Source organism: Thamnophis sirtalis, unplaced genomic scaffold (genome assembly GCF_051295495.1).
Source record: "Thamnophis sirtalis isolate CommonGarterSnake01/CBP01778 unplaced genomic scaffold, rThaSir2_p1.2 scaffold_2, whole genome shotgun sequence".
Lineage (NCBI taxonomy): Eukaryota > Metazoa > Chordata > Lepidosauria > Squamata > Natricidae > Thamnophis > Thamnophis sirtalis.
This window is the reverse complement of record NW_028261382.1, coordinates 38,850,182-38,864,508: the sequence shown is the minus strand read 5'-3', so window position 1 is coordinate 38,864,508 and position 14,327 is coordinate 38,850,182. Positions and strand designations below refer to the sequence as shown.

At 61.0% G+C, this 14,327-nt stretch overlaps 1 protein-coding gene across 1 annotated transcript in view; it reads left to right on the top strand.

The window, feature by feature from the left end:
- The window catches only part of KIRREL1 (kirre like nephrin family adhesion molecule 1), a 28,457-nt gene extending 14,560 nt beyond the window's left edge, over positions 1-13,897 (top strand). Inside the window, 15 exon segments of the mRNA XM_014055447.2 lie at positions 4,305-4,454; positions 5,291-5,440; positions 5,795-5,952; positions 6,828-6,978; positions 7,352-7,457; positions 7,555-7,703; positions 7,873-8,000; positions 8,169-8,295; positions 8,469-8,569; positions 8,693-8,891; positions 9,282-9,389; positions 9,845-9,984; positions 10,573-10,650; positions 10,949-11,210; positions 11,213-13,897. Of these exon segments, the coding sequence (XP_013910922.2) occupies positions 4,305-4,454; positions 5,291-5,440; positions 5,795-5,952; positions 6,828-6,978; positions 7,352-7,457; positions 7,555-7,703; positions 7,873-8,000; positions 8,169-8,295; positions 8,469-8,569; positions 8,693-8,891; positions 9,282-9,389; positions 9,845-9,984; positions 10,573-10,650; positions 10,949-11,210; positions 11,213-11,412 (2,207 nt within the window). The 3' untranslated portion in view covers positions 11,413-13,897.
- The last annotated feature ends 430 nt before the right edge of the window (positions 13,898-14,327 follow it).

Below are 14,327 nucleotides of genomic sequence, written 5' to 3'. Positions count from 1 at the left end.
CCCAGGGCTGTATTTATAGCTCCTCTTGACATCATTTTAATTGAAATTTTTCCTTATGTTTTCTCTGGACTAATTACGGTTCCCTCCTGCACATCCAGCAAGGCCAGAAATTTTCTCTCCCCCTTTCGCCTCTCCATCCTCTCCTCCTCCTCCTCCTCCTCCTCCTCCTCGGTGGTGGGGTGGATGGATGCTCCTGCAGAGGGCTTGGGAGGGGGGCTTCCTCCTCTTTTAATTGATTGGGGTGATGAGGCTGGCAGAAGTTTGATGAATGCCCCTTCATTAGCTGTCTCTTCCAATTACTCCCCGCACCTCCTGGCAGATCACCGGGCTCCCCTTGGGCCTGGCGGTTGTGTGGAAGAGGACGCAGGCCCAGCTGCACTTGGGGATTGGGAGGGGGGGTGAGGGGTTGCCCCCACCCTCCCCAGAAGAAGCCCTCGGGGGCCCAGTGGATGAAGAGTAGAAGCCTCAGAGGCCAGACTTGTGGAGAGAGCTGGAGCTGAGCTGCTCTCTGCTCCCCCCAAAATGGGGCTGTGTGACAGACAGACAGACAGACACACACACACGGATGGACGGACACTTGGAAGGAGCAGTGGCAGATGGGTCCCAAAGAATTTGTCTCCTTCAGGCTGGAGAAAAATTGAACCCTGCAGGAAGTTAGCTGCGGGGCTGCTGGAGGGCCGAGAGAGGAAGAGAGAGAGCTGGGAAGCAGTGGGGGCTTCTCCCTCCCAACCTCCCCCCACCCCCAAGCCAAGGAGAGGCTCTGCCGGTCAGAGACTCTGCAACCACGAACCACAACCAGGCCAGCCTTGGCTCCGGGAGCTGTTAGCGGCGGCAGCAGCCGCCGATTCCAGGAGCCCCCAGCCAGCGCCTGCATCCCCACAGCCTCCTTGGCTCTGCTAGTACGGGGGGCTGGGGGTGGCCCGGAGGACGGTGGGAAGCCTGGAGTTCTGTGGGTCGTTGCCTGAAGGGTTTTCCCCTCTGGACCTTTGGGCTTCCCGCAGGCGATGCTGGCCAGGGTGGGGCCTCTGGGGCAGGCAGGAGGCAGCTTCCCCCCCCCCTCCTCATGAGCCAGGCTGTCCCTTGCCCCTCCTCCCCCACGGCTCCTCTTTCCCACTGGGAGGGGGTCGGAGGAAGTGGGGAGGGGTCTCCTCCTGCTGCCTCTGCACCCGGCTGGGCTCTTTCCCTCCTTTTCTGCCAGGAGGTCGGACGCTGATTGAGTCTGACGTCCAGCAAAGGTGTTTTCCGCTCATTCGGATGCGAGGAGCCCCGTCTTGTGGCGGTGGAATAATCAAGGTGGAATATTTGATCGGGGCAGCAAATGAGGTGCTAAATTTGTTGTGAGATTGGTGTCAAAAGCAATCGTGGCCTTTGCTTCTGCAGGAGAGACGGGGAAATGAGGACCGGCCAGGAGGGCACCGTTTGGGCAGAGAGAGCGGCCACAGACACACACACACCCAGCTTGCCAGGAGGGGCTTTGACTTGGGGCCACACAAAGCACACGTTCCAGGACTCCCGGAGCACCAAGACCCCGCCAGACCCTCGTGGGGCACCTGCCCAAGGGAGGCCTGGGGAAAAGGCAGGGGACCTTCTCTCTCAAAAACTGACCCTGGGGAGTGCTGGGGGGGGGGGAGAAGTGAGATCCGTGGTTTGCCATCTTCTCCCACCAGCCCACCAGGGATGATTATGATCGGGACAACCAAGTGGCCTACACTGCAGGGTGCTTCTCTGGGTGAAGATGAGTGCCGGGCTTTCAAGTGTCCCATCCTCGAGGCCAGAGGGCGCCCCCCCCCCAGGCATCCCCCCCCCCGAGGCCTCCCATTCAGAGGCTGAGACGCCCAGCCAGATCTGGCTAGCAAAGTCCCAGGATTGAGAATCCTTCCAGGGCAACTGATAGTCCCCCCCCCTCTTCCCTCCCCTCCCATTTGAATGCCCTGGAGTAGAGATTGGACAACCCATTTCAAGTTGGTCTTAAGCCACAATGTGGCCGCTTTGTTTTTAGTTTAATGTCTGGATCAGCCACTGTGGTTTGTAAAGTGTGATTTAGGGCTCCCCGTTCCATGTGAATGCTGCCAGCTTTTCTCCCTTCGCCAGCAGACCAGGCAAAGCGGGGTGTGCCAACCAGGTCAGCATTTGAGGAGAGAGAGGCTGGCAGGCGTCCCCCCTCGCTTACCTCCCCTGACCTCGCCTGGGAGGCTTGTGGGGGCCCCCAATCACAGGAGTCTCTCCTTGAGCCTTGGGGCTAAAGGAAAGCGAGCTGGGGGGAGGCTCTGGGGGTCCCTTCTGGGCAGGAGCCTAAGAGAAGGGCCCTCTGTGGGCGTCACTTTCCTATCGCCCACCAGGGCCGCTCTGGCTCGGTTCTCCTTTTGGGGGGGGCAGGTGTTTGCGGGGGGGGGGACTTCAGGGTGCCTGTCAGACAGACGCAGGCAGAGAGGCTCCCCTGGCACACAACGGGTAACGGCTCCGACGTGAACTTTGATGTTGCCAGATCTTGTTGTCTGGCTGCTCCTCTGGTGCCTGTCAGAATCCCCCCCCCTTCCTCTTTCCGTTCCCCAGACCGAAGAAATTTGTTCCCCGTCAATTATCTGGCATCCCTTTGTTTCTCTCCTTCGCTGCTTTGAAGAGGAGCCGTCGGCTGCCTTGTTTCCTCTCTTTGAGGCTGGAGAAATGCTTTTGGCGGAGGGAGTGGGCTGAAGGGGGGGGGCAGGGGAGTCCGGGGAGGGGTATCCCCTGCCAGGTTGCCGGGGAGGCTTTGCAGCAGAGGGGCAGACCCCCCAGTGCTGCCTAACCTCCTCATGACTGGGGGGAGGGGGGGGCTCAAGGAGGCAAGGGGGGAGCAGTTTGTTCCGTTCCTGGCTGCCCGTCCTTCCTCCCTTCGCCAGGTTCACGCATTGCCACCTCTTCTGTGCCCAAGAAAGGGCAGTTCCCCCTCGTCTCCCCCCCCCATCCCCAGAATGCCCAGGGCAGCCATGGGTTTCGCTGCATGCTCCTTGGAGGGGCCCAGTGCCCGGGAGGAAGGCAGAGCAGCTCTGGGGGGAGAAAGGGGGCTCTTGCAAACATTTTGTCTCCATGCACAAATGGCTCCTTGTGACGTCGTCTGCTGGCATTTCCCCCCTTCCCGGCTCAACAATCAATAGGACTGCAGTGTTTTCTCTTATCTGGAGAGAAGTGACAGCAGCCTCGAATGAAATCTCTCTGCGGTGCCTGCTTATCACGGCTATCGCCTCCTCCGAGCCGCTCGGGGGCTGGCATGAGGGGGCCGCTCTGCCTCGCTGGCTCTGCGCTCCGTGTCCAGGGAGAGGCACGACGATCCTGCCAGCATCCAGGAAATAACGCCACCCTGCCATTTCTAAGCAGCCCTGCAAGTGCCCGTTCCTGTTGTGTCTTTATTGCCCTTTATAAAAGTCGTTATTATGCGGTGGGTGGGGAAGGGCACCGGTGCCGGCCGAGGGCCCAGCCTTTGTGGAGCTGCCTCCAGTCGGTTTGGCTTCCCTCCTGAGGAAGGGAGAGGGGATGCCCAAGGGGGCCTCTGCCAGGGGGCTGCCCTGGGGGCTCCGTCTGGGCTTTGGCTGCCCAGGGCAAAGGACGCCTTGCGTGTTGGCATCCCTAGTTAAGCATGTTGCAGTCAAACTCTTTAGTGTTTTTGGTGGCTGAGTTGATTTAAAGCTGGGCCTGGAATTGGGAGGCATTCAGCGTGTTTTGGGTGCCTCAGAAAGTGCCCCCTGCGTCATTGTGCACCCCCCCCCCGTTTCACTCTCCCACGTTTTCTGGGTTCTCTGGGGCTGCAAGAGGAGACCCTGGCTGTTTAACCCATTGACTGGGTGGGGGGGGGACCCATCTATTTTGAAAATCCAATGCGGAAGGAAACACCAATGAATTAGGTGGCACATTTTTAAGGTTAATGATTATTTCACCAAATCCTTCAGAGGAGGGAAGGCTCCCCCAGGGGGCAGGTACAGGTGGCAGAGAGGTATTCCAGTTTGGGGGGGGGGAGAGGAGAGCGATACTGCTTGGGGGGGGTGTTTCCTCCCGGACCCCCCTGCTCCACAGCTTCAGTTGCTGCCCTGAAGCCCCGAGGGAGGAAAACGCCTCTCCTGCCCAGGCCTTTCGCCTCCTGTGCCGGCTGCCCTGGTCCGCCTCGTCCTGTGGGAGCTGCAGCCGCCCCTCTCGCTGCTTGCCCTCCTCATCCTCTCTCCGGAGGACTGTCACCCTTCATGGCGGTTCTGCGGATCCAATTCCCGTGAATGGTTGCGTTAGACCAGTCCGAAGGGACTCATCCCGCCGCCTTCTCCCCCCCCTCCCCTCAGTCCTGCAGACCCGCTTCCTGGAGGAACCGGAGGACCAGACGGTGGTGGCCGGGCAGAAGGTGGTGCTGTCCTGCGTGGTGCTGAACTACTCTGGGATCGTGCAGTGGACCAAAGATGGCCTGGCCCTGGGAATGGGACAAGGCCTCAAAGGTGAGGTCCTCTGCTCCTGGGGGGGAGGGGGAGGGGGGTCTTCCCGGGGCGTCTTCCCCACCCACCACAGGGCCCCATCTCGGAAAACGCCAGCTCCCCCTTCCCGGCATCAGCCAGCCTCCTTCCAGGCTCCTCCGCTCCATGCAGCCCAGAAGTGCCACCGTTCCAGCGCGGAGGATGAACCCCCCCCCCCCGATTCATCTGCCGCCTCTTATTAATTAATGTGGCAGTTTCCCCGTGATTTTCTATTCTGCAGACGTCTCCCTCGCCTGCTTTCATTCCTCACAAGTCATCATCCACCGTTTAAGACACTCGAATTTTACACCAAGGTGACCCAACTAAATGCAGGAGAAAAAGCTGCTGGGGGGGGGGGTTTGGCGTGGCTGCTGCGCTCCTTGCCTGTGTTTCTCGGGGTGGGGTCGTGTGCTGGGGGGGGTATTGACCCCCTCATCTCTTGGCCACTGGGAAGAGCGCCCTGCCCCCCACTCGGTTGGGGGGTGGGCAGGCTTCTCCTTGCAAACGCCCTAAGGACCAAACTTCCCTTCTGCCGTTGACTGAGGCGGCCGGGGTGACCCTCAGCCCAAATCCTGCGGAGGGTGCAGGGGGGGGGTGTCCCCCAGATCCGTAGTGGAGACAGGACTGCCCTGGAGACCCCAATACTCTGGGAAGGGCCCTCCTGCAGGCCAGTGGCAGAGTTTGCAAGTGGGCAGCCTGAGGCTTTGCACAGCCTCACCAAGTCCAGGCAGGGCAGGCCGAGCAGGAGGAAGGGCAATGCCAGCTGGGCACCAGGCCCTGCTCTCTGCTCTGCTCCCGCTCACCCGCCTCTCCCTTCTCAGCCTGGCCACGCTACCGGATCATCGGGGTAACAGATTCCGGCCAGTTCAATCTGGAGGTCACCGACGCGGATCTCTCCGACGATGCCTTGTACGAATGCCAGGCCACGGAAGCAGCCCTGCGATCGCGGCGTGCCAAGTTGACAGTCCTCAGTGAGTGTTTGGGGGAGGGGTGGTTCCCTCCTGGAAAAACATGGCTGGAGCCCCAGCAAAGTGGTGCCCCCTCCCCTCCTGCTGCCCCCCTGCCCCACATTCTGGAGTTGCCTCCCACCGATCCCTTGTTAACAGCCGTTGGTGGCCAGGGGGGCTCCGGGGGGGCGACTGATTTCTTTCCCAGATGCTTCGGTGCTTCCTAAACAGTGTGAGAAATGGGGAGGGGGTGCCTGCTATCTCCCCGCTTTTCCCACTGGGGCCTGGAGGGTCTGCACAACTGCTGGGCCCCCAGACCAGCCAGGCTCTTGTCCAGGATCTGGGCTGTGAGGCTTCCCCTCTCTGCTTCCCTCCCAGTTCCCCCTGAAGACCCCATGATTGACGGGGGCCCCGAGATCTTGCTCCGCGCCGGCACACCACACAACCTCACCTGCCGAGCACAGAACGCCAAGCCTGCGGCCACCATCCTCTGGTTCCGCGATGGGTTGACACAATCTGAGGCTGCCACTGCCACGGTAGGCCAGGTGACGTTGGCAGGAGGGCCGCTTGGGGTGCGCAGGTGTTGTGAGGAAAGTGGCCCTGCAGACACGATTGAGGGGCCAGAACCGGCCACGGAAGCCATGTGGGGTCTCAGTCCGCAGAGCCCGGTGCCCCCCCCCCTCAGGCCTCTCGGACTGCAACTCCCCTAATTCCCAGCCAGCGTCTCTCGAGCGTTTGGAGGCGTTGCTGGTTTCAGCCTCCGTGCCTGGAGCACCGTGTGCGAAGGGCGAATCCTGCTCGGCTGCAAATGGGTTTCTCTCCACTCCCTCTTTCCTCCTGGGAGCGCTTCCCCTCCCCCGCCAATTCTTAATCTCACTCCTCTCCACCAAAATCCGGAATAACCTTCCCACTGGCACGGCTGTTGGCCTCCTCGCTCTGCCGAGGCCGTTTTTCCCTCATTAATCCCCAAGCAGTTTATGGTGCGTTGACATTAATTTGGGCAACCTCATTGGGCGTTTAATAGGCATGGCTGAAACGTTTTGGTTCCAGGCTAATTTGGAAGCGATGATTGGTGCAATTACCCCCGGATTCGGGGCAGGGCACAGGAAGGGCACAATTCCTCTGCTTCTCTGTTTCCCTAACAAAAGGCGGTGGGGCTGCTTCAGTTCCCGCACCCTGTGCAGGAGTCTCTCCTAGGGACGCCGGGGGGGAAGATTCTGGGGCCCTTCATGCGGTGGGGGGGGGGTGGCTGCGTTATTCACCAGAGTGCAACGCCCACCCCCCTCCTGAGTGCAGGGAGGAGACCTGCACATGGATCAGCCCTTCTGGCCGGGGAGAGCCGCGGTCCCAGTCCTGAGGGCTCCCCTTGGCCCCCGTCTTCCCAGCCTCTCCGCTTCTGTTGCCTCTGCAGGAAGTCTTAATGGATGGGAAGAGGGAGACCACCATCAGCCAGCTGCTCATCACGCCCACCGACCTGGACATCGGGCGAGTCTATGTATGCCGTTGCAGCAACGATGCCATCCCTGCGGGCAAGGAGGCCTCCATCACGCTCAACGTTCACCGTAAGGAGACCCTCCCGGGGGGGGGGGGGGGCAAAAGGGCCCTTTGGGTCAGGAGGGGGCCTTCCTGGAGAAAGGGGAGGAGCGCAGCTGATTGGCTGGCTTGGGGGGGTCTGGGAACAATTGGAAGAGAAGAGGCGGCAAAGGCTCCTTGTTGGAGCTTCCGAGTTCACCCTGGGGGGGGAGGATGAGCGGCTGGCGCGACAGCCTAGCTGTGGACCCCTTGGCAAAGCTTGGCAAAAGAGGATGCCAGCAGCCTTTGCAGGTGCCCAGGAGGAGCTGGCTGGGGGTCAGGAAATCTGGGGATGCTCCATGATGAAAGCAGAGAGGCAGCCATCGGCCACACGCCTGTTAACCCCCCCCTCCTGCCTGGCAGATCCTCCCACGGTGACGCTGTCCATTCAGCCACAGACGGTGCAGGAAGGAGAAAGAGTCACCTTCACCTGCTTGGCCAACGCCAATCCGGAGATCAAAGGCTACAGGTGAGCCGGGCACTGGTTGGGTGGAAATGATGGAGGGAGGTTCCTCCGACTCCCCGAAGTCTTGGCCCGGTGGGACATCTTCCTCCAACCCTGCCAGGTGGGCGAAAGGCGGGACGATTATTGAGGATGCCAAGGAGAGCAAATACGAGACGCAGGTGGACTACACCTTCTTCACGGAGCCCGTCTCTTGCGAAGTGCGCAACGACGTGGGCAGCACCAACGTCAGCACCCTGGTGGACGTCCATTGTGAGTGGGGGGCCCGGCTAGCAAGGCCGGGACAAGGAAGGGCAGCCTCTCTGGGGAAGCCAGGCCTCCTCCCTGCAGCCCCCCCCTTCATCCCCCTGGGCCCCTGGTCTCCCCTTTGAGGGGAAAGGGGGGCTCCCATGGCACCTCTTGCCTTGCTCTCCCCTGCTAGTCGCTCCTCGGATTGTGGTGGATCCAAAGCCTCTGACCACTGATATTGGCTCGGACGTCACCTTGACCTGCGTGTGGACCGGGAACCCCCCGCTGACCCTCACCTGGGCCAAGAAGGAATCCAACATGGTGCGTTCCCTCCTTGCCCCAGACGACCACATTGGGGGTGGGGGGGCAACTCTTTCTTAGAAGCAGTTCCAATTTGGGATGGGGGCTGCACCCATGTCTTGATTGGGGTCTCAGGAGGGAGGGAGGGAAGGTGCTGTTCCATGAGGGACCCCCTCTTTGCGCCCCCAGATCCTCGGCAACAGCAACCAGCTGCACATCAAGTCTGTCAAGCAGTCGGACGCTGGGCTGTACATCTGCAAGGCCATCGTGCCACGGATCGGGGTGGGCGAGCGCGAAGTGGCCCTCCATGTCAACGGTGAGTGAAAGCAGGGGCGCCCCTCACCCACGGGGCTCTCTGGGCCTTCACACAGGGACTCCCCCCCCAGGGATGAGGGGAGGCTGCTGACCACCTCAGCTGCCCCTTCTGGGCCGTGGTCCCTCTCTCCCTCCTAACCCCTTTCCTGTCCTCACCTCTGGCTGTTTTCCCAGGTCCTCCCATCATCTCCAGCCAATCCGTCCAGTACGCTGTGCGGGGCGACCGAGGAAAAGTGGAATGCTTCATTGGGAGCACACCCCTTCCCGACCGAATCGTGAGTCTCCATTAGATATCCTGGCTCGGAGCGTCCTGAGGGACCTGGCAGGAGGCCCGGCTGGCTGGCTGGCGGGCGGGCGGGCGGACAGAGGCCAAGACTCTCTCCTCTTCTCCCTGGAAGGCCTGGGGCTGGAAGGAGAACATCTTGGAGACAGGCACCTTGGAGCGCTATACCGTCGAGCGGAGCAACACAAGGGACGGGGTGCTCTCCACCCTCACCATCAACAACGTCATGGAGGTGGATTTCCAGACACGCTACAACTGCACCGCCTGGAATGCCTTCGGTCCACAGACGGCCATCATTCAGCTGGAGGAGAAAGGTGGGCAGGCAGGAGGGGCAGCTGCAAGCCCAGGGAGGGCCGCTCCCCAGCTTCCACCTGCAGCGGCCGCCCTTGTGCCCCAGGAAAGACCAGGAGGGGGAGGAGGGGCGTGCAAATTCAGCAGTCCTCTGCCCGTGCCGGTCCCACATAACGTCCAGCCCTCTGATGCTACTGCTGGGAGAGAAGGTGACCCTCGATTCAGACATAGCCCGGGGGTTCCTCTCGGCTTTCCCTCTAACGGGGCTGGGGCTGCCCCTCTGTACTTGCTCTGCCCCCCCCTCCCCACAAGGACTCAGGCGCAGAGGGACAAAGCCAGCGTGTAGAAGCTGGATCGGCCCTTGGAAGGAGCCTCATCTTGCCCCCCATTACTTCCCGCCCTCCCTTTCGCAGAGGTCCTGCCAGTGGGCATCATTGCTGGGGCCACCATTGCAGCTGGTATCTTGCTCACCTTCTGCTTCATCGCGCTGGGATGTTTCCTCTACCGACGTCGCAAAGGGAGTGAGTGTCTGGTGCGCGTAATCGGGGCCTGATCTGCTTCACAGAGAGCCAAGCGGGGGCAGCGGTTGTCACAGGGCAGCCGAGGGGTATTTATTGAGCGGCTCCTAGCTGGGAAGGCTCTGCTCGCTTGTTTGGCCGGAACTCGGCTCCTGTGTGACCACTTTGTTTTCTCCGGTTGCCTTTCCGGGCTGAGCCCAGGGAGCAGCGGCTGTTTCCTGGGCTCCAAAGTGGCCCTTTCCTGGGCACATCGAATGAGTCCTCTTTCATTCTGCTGGGGACATTGGTCAGGGGCTCCTCCTCCTCCTCCTCCTCCTCCTCCTCCTCCTCCTCCTCCTCCTCCTCCTCCAGTCCCCGGAGGGAAACGTTGCTTAGTGCCGGTGGCTCAGCCCGAGAAATCCCTGGGCTTCTCCTTCTGCCAGGAACTGAAGATGGGACAAATTTTCTCTCCTGTCCAGGCCGGAAAGATGTGACCCTGCGAAAGCTGGACATCAAAGTGGAGACGGTCAACCGGGAGCCCCTGACGCTGCACACTGACCGCGAGGAGGACACGGCCAGCGTCTCCACCGCAACGCGGGTCATGAAAGCCATTTACTCGGTGAGGGGCCTTCCCAGCCGGCTCCTTCACCCAAAAGCCCGAGGGGGGACCTGCCATTCCTTCTCTGACCCAATTGCCGGCTGGGTCAGAAGCAGCGGTGGAATCCAAATGCTTTCAGTGCCGGCTCAGTGGGCGTGGCTTGGTGGGCGTGGCAGGGAAGGATACTGCAAAATCCCTCCCCACTCGGGGGCCAGCCAGGGGTGGCGTTGGCCGGTTCTCCAAACTACTCAAAATTTCCGGTTCTCCAGAACCTGCTGAATTTCAGCCCTGGCCAGAAGGCGCCCAAGTCATGTCTCCGCCCTCTTGAAATTATGGCTCAGATGGGGGAGATGGTGGGAATGTCTGGAGGGTTGTGGGTCAGAGCTGGGGGAAGCGTCCGCCAGGGAGAGAGAGGTCAAGGGGGCAAAGAGCCATGGGGAGCCGCTGGCCTAGGACGAACTCCCTGGGAAACTGCTGGGCCAGAGGGCTTGCTCAGGATGCCCGCAAGAGAGCAGGAGGGACGGAAGGGCACTTGGGGATGTTGTGAAGCAGGACAGTCAGACTTGGCCTGGCTGGAATTTGGGGTCTTTCTCTGTCCCCCCCTTGCAGTCCTTCAAGGACGACGCGGACCTGAAGCCGGACTTACGCTGTGACACGGTGGACACGCGGGAAGAATACGAGCTGAAGGTGAGGAGGAGGCTGCTGGCGGCCCCAGGCGGAACCTGGGAGACTTTGGGCCCCTTCCGGTGGCTATGAAGCAGGGGGGCCTCACTGAAAGGGCCGCCTTAGAAGGCCTCCCAGCCACCTCCAGCCAGCGGCATCCACAGCAGCATCCAGACACTTGGGGGGGGAGGGGCCTCCCTCTGCCAGGCAGAACTTTGTTCCTGGGGGGGGTTTCCTCCCCCTTTTCCCTCTTGGCGCTCGGCAGCGATTGTGAGGCTGCTAGGTGAGCCGCTGCAGCCCTTCCCTCCCGGTTGCTCCCCAGGACCCCACCAACGGCTACTACAACGTCCGTGCCCACGAGGACAGGCCGTCTTCCCGCACGCTGCTCTACACGGACTATCGCGCCCCTGGCCCGGCTCGCTACGACGGGCGGCCATCTTCGCGCCTCTCCCATTCCAGCGGCTACGCCCAGCTCAGCGGCTACGGCCGTGGCCCTGCCTCCGACTTCAGCGGAGACCCCGTCCCAGGACCCACGCCGGGCACGGCCGCTGCCGACACAGCCAGCCAACTCTCCTATGAAAACTACGGGGTCATTCGGGGTTCCCCCCGAGTGCCGGCTATGCCACCTACCGCCTGGGTTACAGTCAGCCTCCACCGCCCACCCTGGACCGGGCAGCCTACGACACGTATGACCCCCTGGGAAAGTACACCACGGCGACCCGCTTTTCGTACACCTCCTCGGACTACGGGCAGCGTTTCCAACAGCGCATGCAGACTCACGTCTGAAGTGGGCGTTGCCTCCTGGTGGGGTGCAGGTACCTCATGACTGCCCCCTGATATTCAGGGGGCTCTTTCCCTCCCCCCTCCTGGCCTCTTTCCAGGCTGGACTTGTGGACAATGCGGAGCATGGCCCCTGCTGCCCAGCCGAGGGTAACGCGGTGGCCGCCGGCCCAGCTGCTCCTCCCTTGCTGCTTTAACAGTCTCTGGCGGTTCTTTTGTGAGGGTCCAGATTCTCCAGACGCCCCTCCCTCAAGGGCTCTTTGTAAAGACAGATCAGTGGGGAGGGCAATGGAGCCCCTGCAGAGGAGGGATTCTCTCTCTCCCTCCCACTCATGGCACTGGGGGCCCTGAGGCCCAATTCGGTACAGCGAGGCCTAGTGGTTGGAGGTAGCCACCAAGTGGGGGGCATCGGCCGAGTTTTAGCCCTGGTCTTTTGAAGAAGCCAAGGTCAGGCCGGCCTCAGGTACAACAGGTGCCTCCTTAAAGCCCCTCTTAAGAGATGTGGTTGGCACCTGGGGCAATGCTGGCTGGGAATGATCCAAGTTCTTCAGCACCCCTCGTGGGCCCCCTTTGGCTGAAGGCTGACCGAGCGAAAGTCCTCGGCCACACCTGTACATGCTGCAAATTGTGGTACGAAATGGACTCCTTGGGGGCGATTCCTCTCCCCCCCCCCTTGCAGGAAGGTGTACATAAAACTTGCACCCTGTGTGGGTCCAGTTATGAGAAGGCTAGATAGGCTGCCCCCCACCCACCCAACAGGAGGGTCTCATCCCCAAGTGAACCTGCTGCCATCCAGGACGGTCTCTGCAGGGCGTGGCACTGTGAGTCCCCACCGCAAAGCCTTGTGCCACAGTAGCCATCCCGGAGGAAGCCTCTTCTGCACCCTCCCCCCCCCCCCCTCTTGCTTGAGCCCCCTCCCCTGGGGCCGCCTGGGCTTTCCTCTGGGGCCGCCTGGTTGCAGTCGGAGGAAGAGGAGAGTCCTGCTGGAGAGAGACTGGCCTGTGGGAGGTCAGTGCTGGACACACCCTCTGTTCTCCCCCATGGCCACTTCCTGAGGGCCTGTCCCATCCCCAGCAGGAGGGCTTAGGGCTTCCTCCTCTGTTGCAGAGGGCTGGTGGAAGCCTCCCGTGGGCCACTGTGGGTCTGTGCAGCCTCCCCCCTCCTCCTTGTCCTGCCCTCCAAGCGCATCAGTCTCCTGTGCCTTAAAACTCTTGCTCTGGTGCGCCCACAGAGACAGCAGAGCAAGTGGGGGGGGGCAGCTTGGCTGGCAGGAGGTACCCCAGGCTGCCCCCTGGGGGAGACAGAAGGGACTTGGCTTCTAGGCTGCACAGGGCCCCGCCCCTCCCACCAGCCCATCCCCCCGGCCCTCCTTGGCACAGTTCATATCTCAGGTGCAGAGCGGGGCCTGTGAGACACACAACTGGGAACCCCCCTCCCCCCTCCCCCGTTCTAAGACAATGGTACCCCTGTCCTTTGCATGCTGCCTCTTCTGGTACTCCTGCCCCCCCCCCCCCCCCCCCGCTGCCCTGGCCTGAGAACAGCCAGCTGAAGAAGTGCATTGAGACCACGCCCTCTTCTGGCTGGTTCTGGGAAGTGTCTGTTGGTGCTACTCGGGGTTCTGCTTCCCCTTCTCCCTGCCCCCCCTCGTGTGCTGAGGCTGGAAAGGGGAGCTCTCGGTGCCCCCTTCGAAGGCTGCGAGGGCCCCCCTTTAGAGGGACCTTCTCCTCGGGGAACAAGAGAAGGGACTTTGGTGGTTCAGGGTGCAAAACCTCCTGGAATGGCTGAGAGGGGAGAGGGACAGGGAGCCCCGCATTGGTCTCACCTCGCAAGTTGCAAGTTGAATGCCGAGACCCCCCCCTCCTTTTTTCACCAGAGCTGCCAGGAATTGAGCTCCTGCAGACCCTGCGTTCTCTCCCCAGGAAGCGAAAGAGCGGGGGGGGGGAGTTGAAGAGGAGGGGGAGGAGGGACGGATTCCAAGCCCCCCGTGGCTGGATTTACACCCCCCGCCAGGCGCCCATAGCCCCATTCCTGAATGAGCCATTTCCAGAGCCAGCTTGAAAGGCCCCACGGCCTGCGTTCATCCAACCTGCTTGGCTGCAAGCAAACCAGCATTAACATTAGCCAGGCTTGCCACGTTGTGTGAATGCAACTTCCACCCCCACTTTATGAACATGCAGAATTTGAGCAATAACCAATTCCAACTCCAAAATGCGCTTTGGGATCAGAGCGCACAGCCTTCGCACGGGCCCCTCCGGCTCTCTGGTTGCAGGCCATTGTGGGGAGCCCCCCCCCCCCCGGCGTGTTTTTGATTTCTCTCCCAAAGAGGTTCATTCGTGACTGTCCCATCACTCCCCCCCCCTCACTTTTTTTTAAAAAAAAATGGTTTCCTTTTCTCATTCTTAAAAAATATTATGTACTATATTTTTAGTCGCAAACACAATATATTATATATAAATATATATTTAATTTTTATATATATAAAGATAAATGTTTAAAAAAAGGGAAAGTGTCCTCCTCTCTTTTGATACAGGCTGTGGGGTGCAACGTTGGGGGTGGTTGAGAGCGGCCATCCAGCCTCTCCCCCCCCCCCCCCGAGAAGCCCAGGACAGCCCAGGTTGCCCTAAACGCAGGAGGAAGGGGGGGGGGTGATCAGAACGCAGGAGAAACTGCAATGGGGGGGGGAGGGATTTGACCTGGAGAGCACAGACTAACAAAAGCCCTTTGTTTTTCTTTTTTCTTCAAGCCCCCCCCCCAATTAAACCTCCACATTACCTTCAATTCCCTCTGCTTTTAGCTCTCTCCATTTGCTGGGGGGAGGCGAGAAGGTCCCCTGCGTGCCCCCCCTTCTAAGGCTCAGCAACAGCAACTCCTTGGCAGGAGGTGGGGGCAATGCCAGCGCCAGGCAAGAGGAGGTTTTGGGG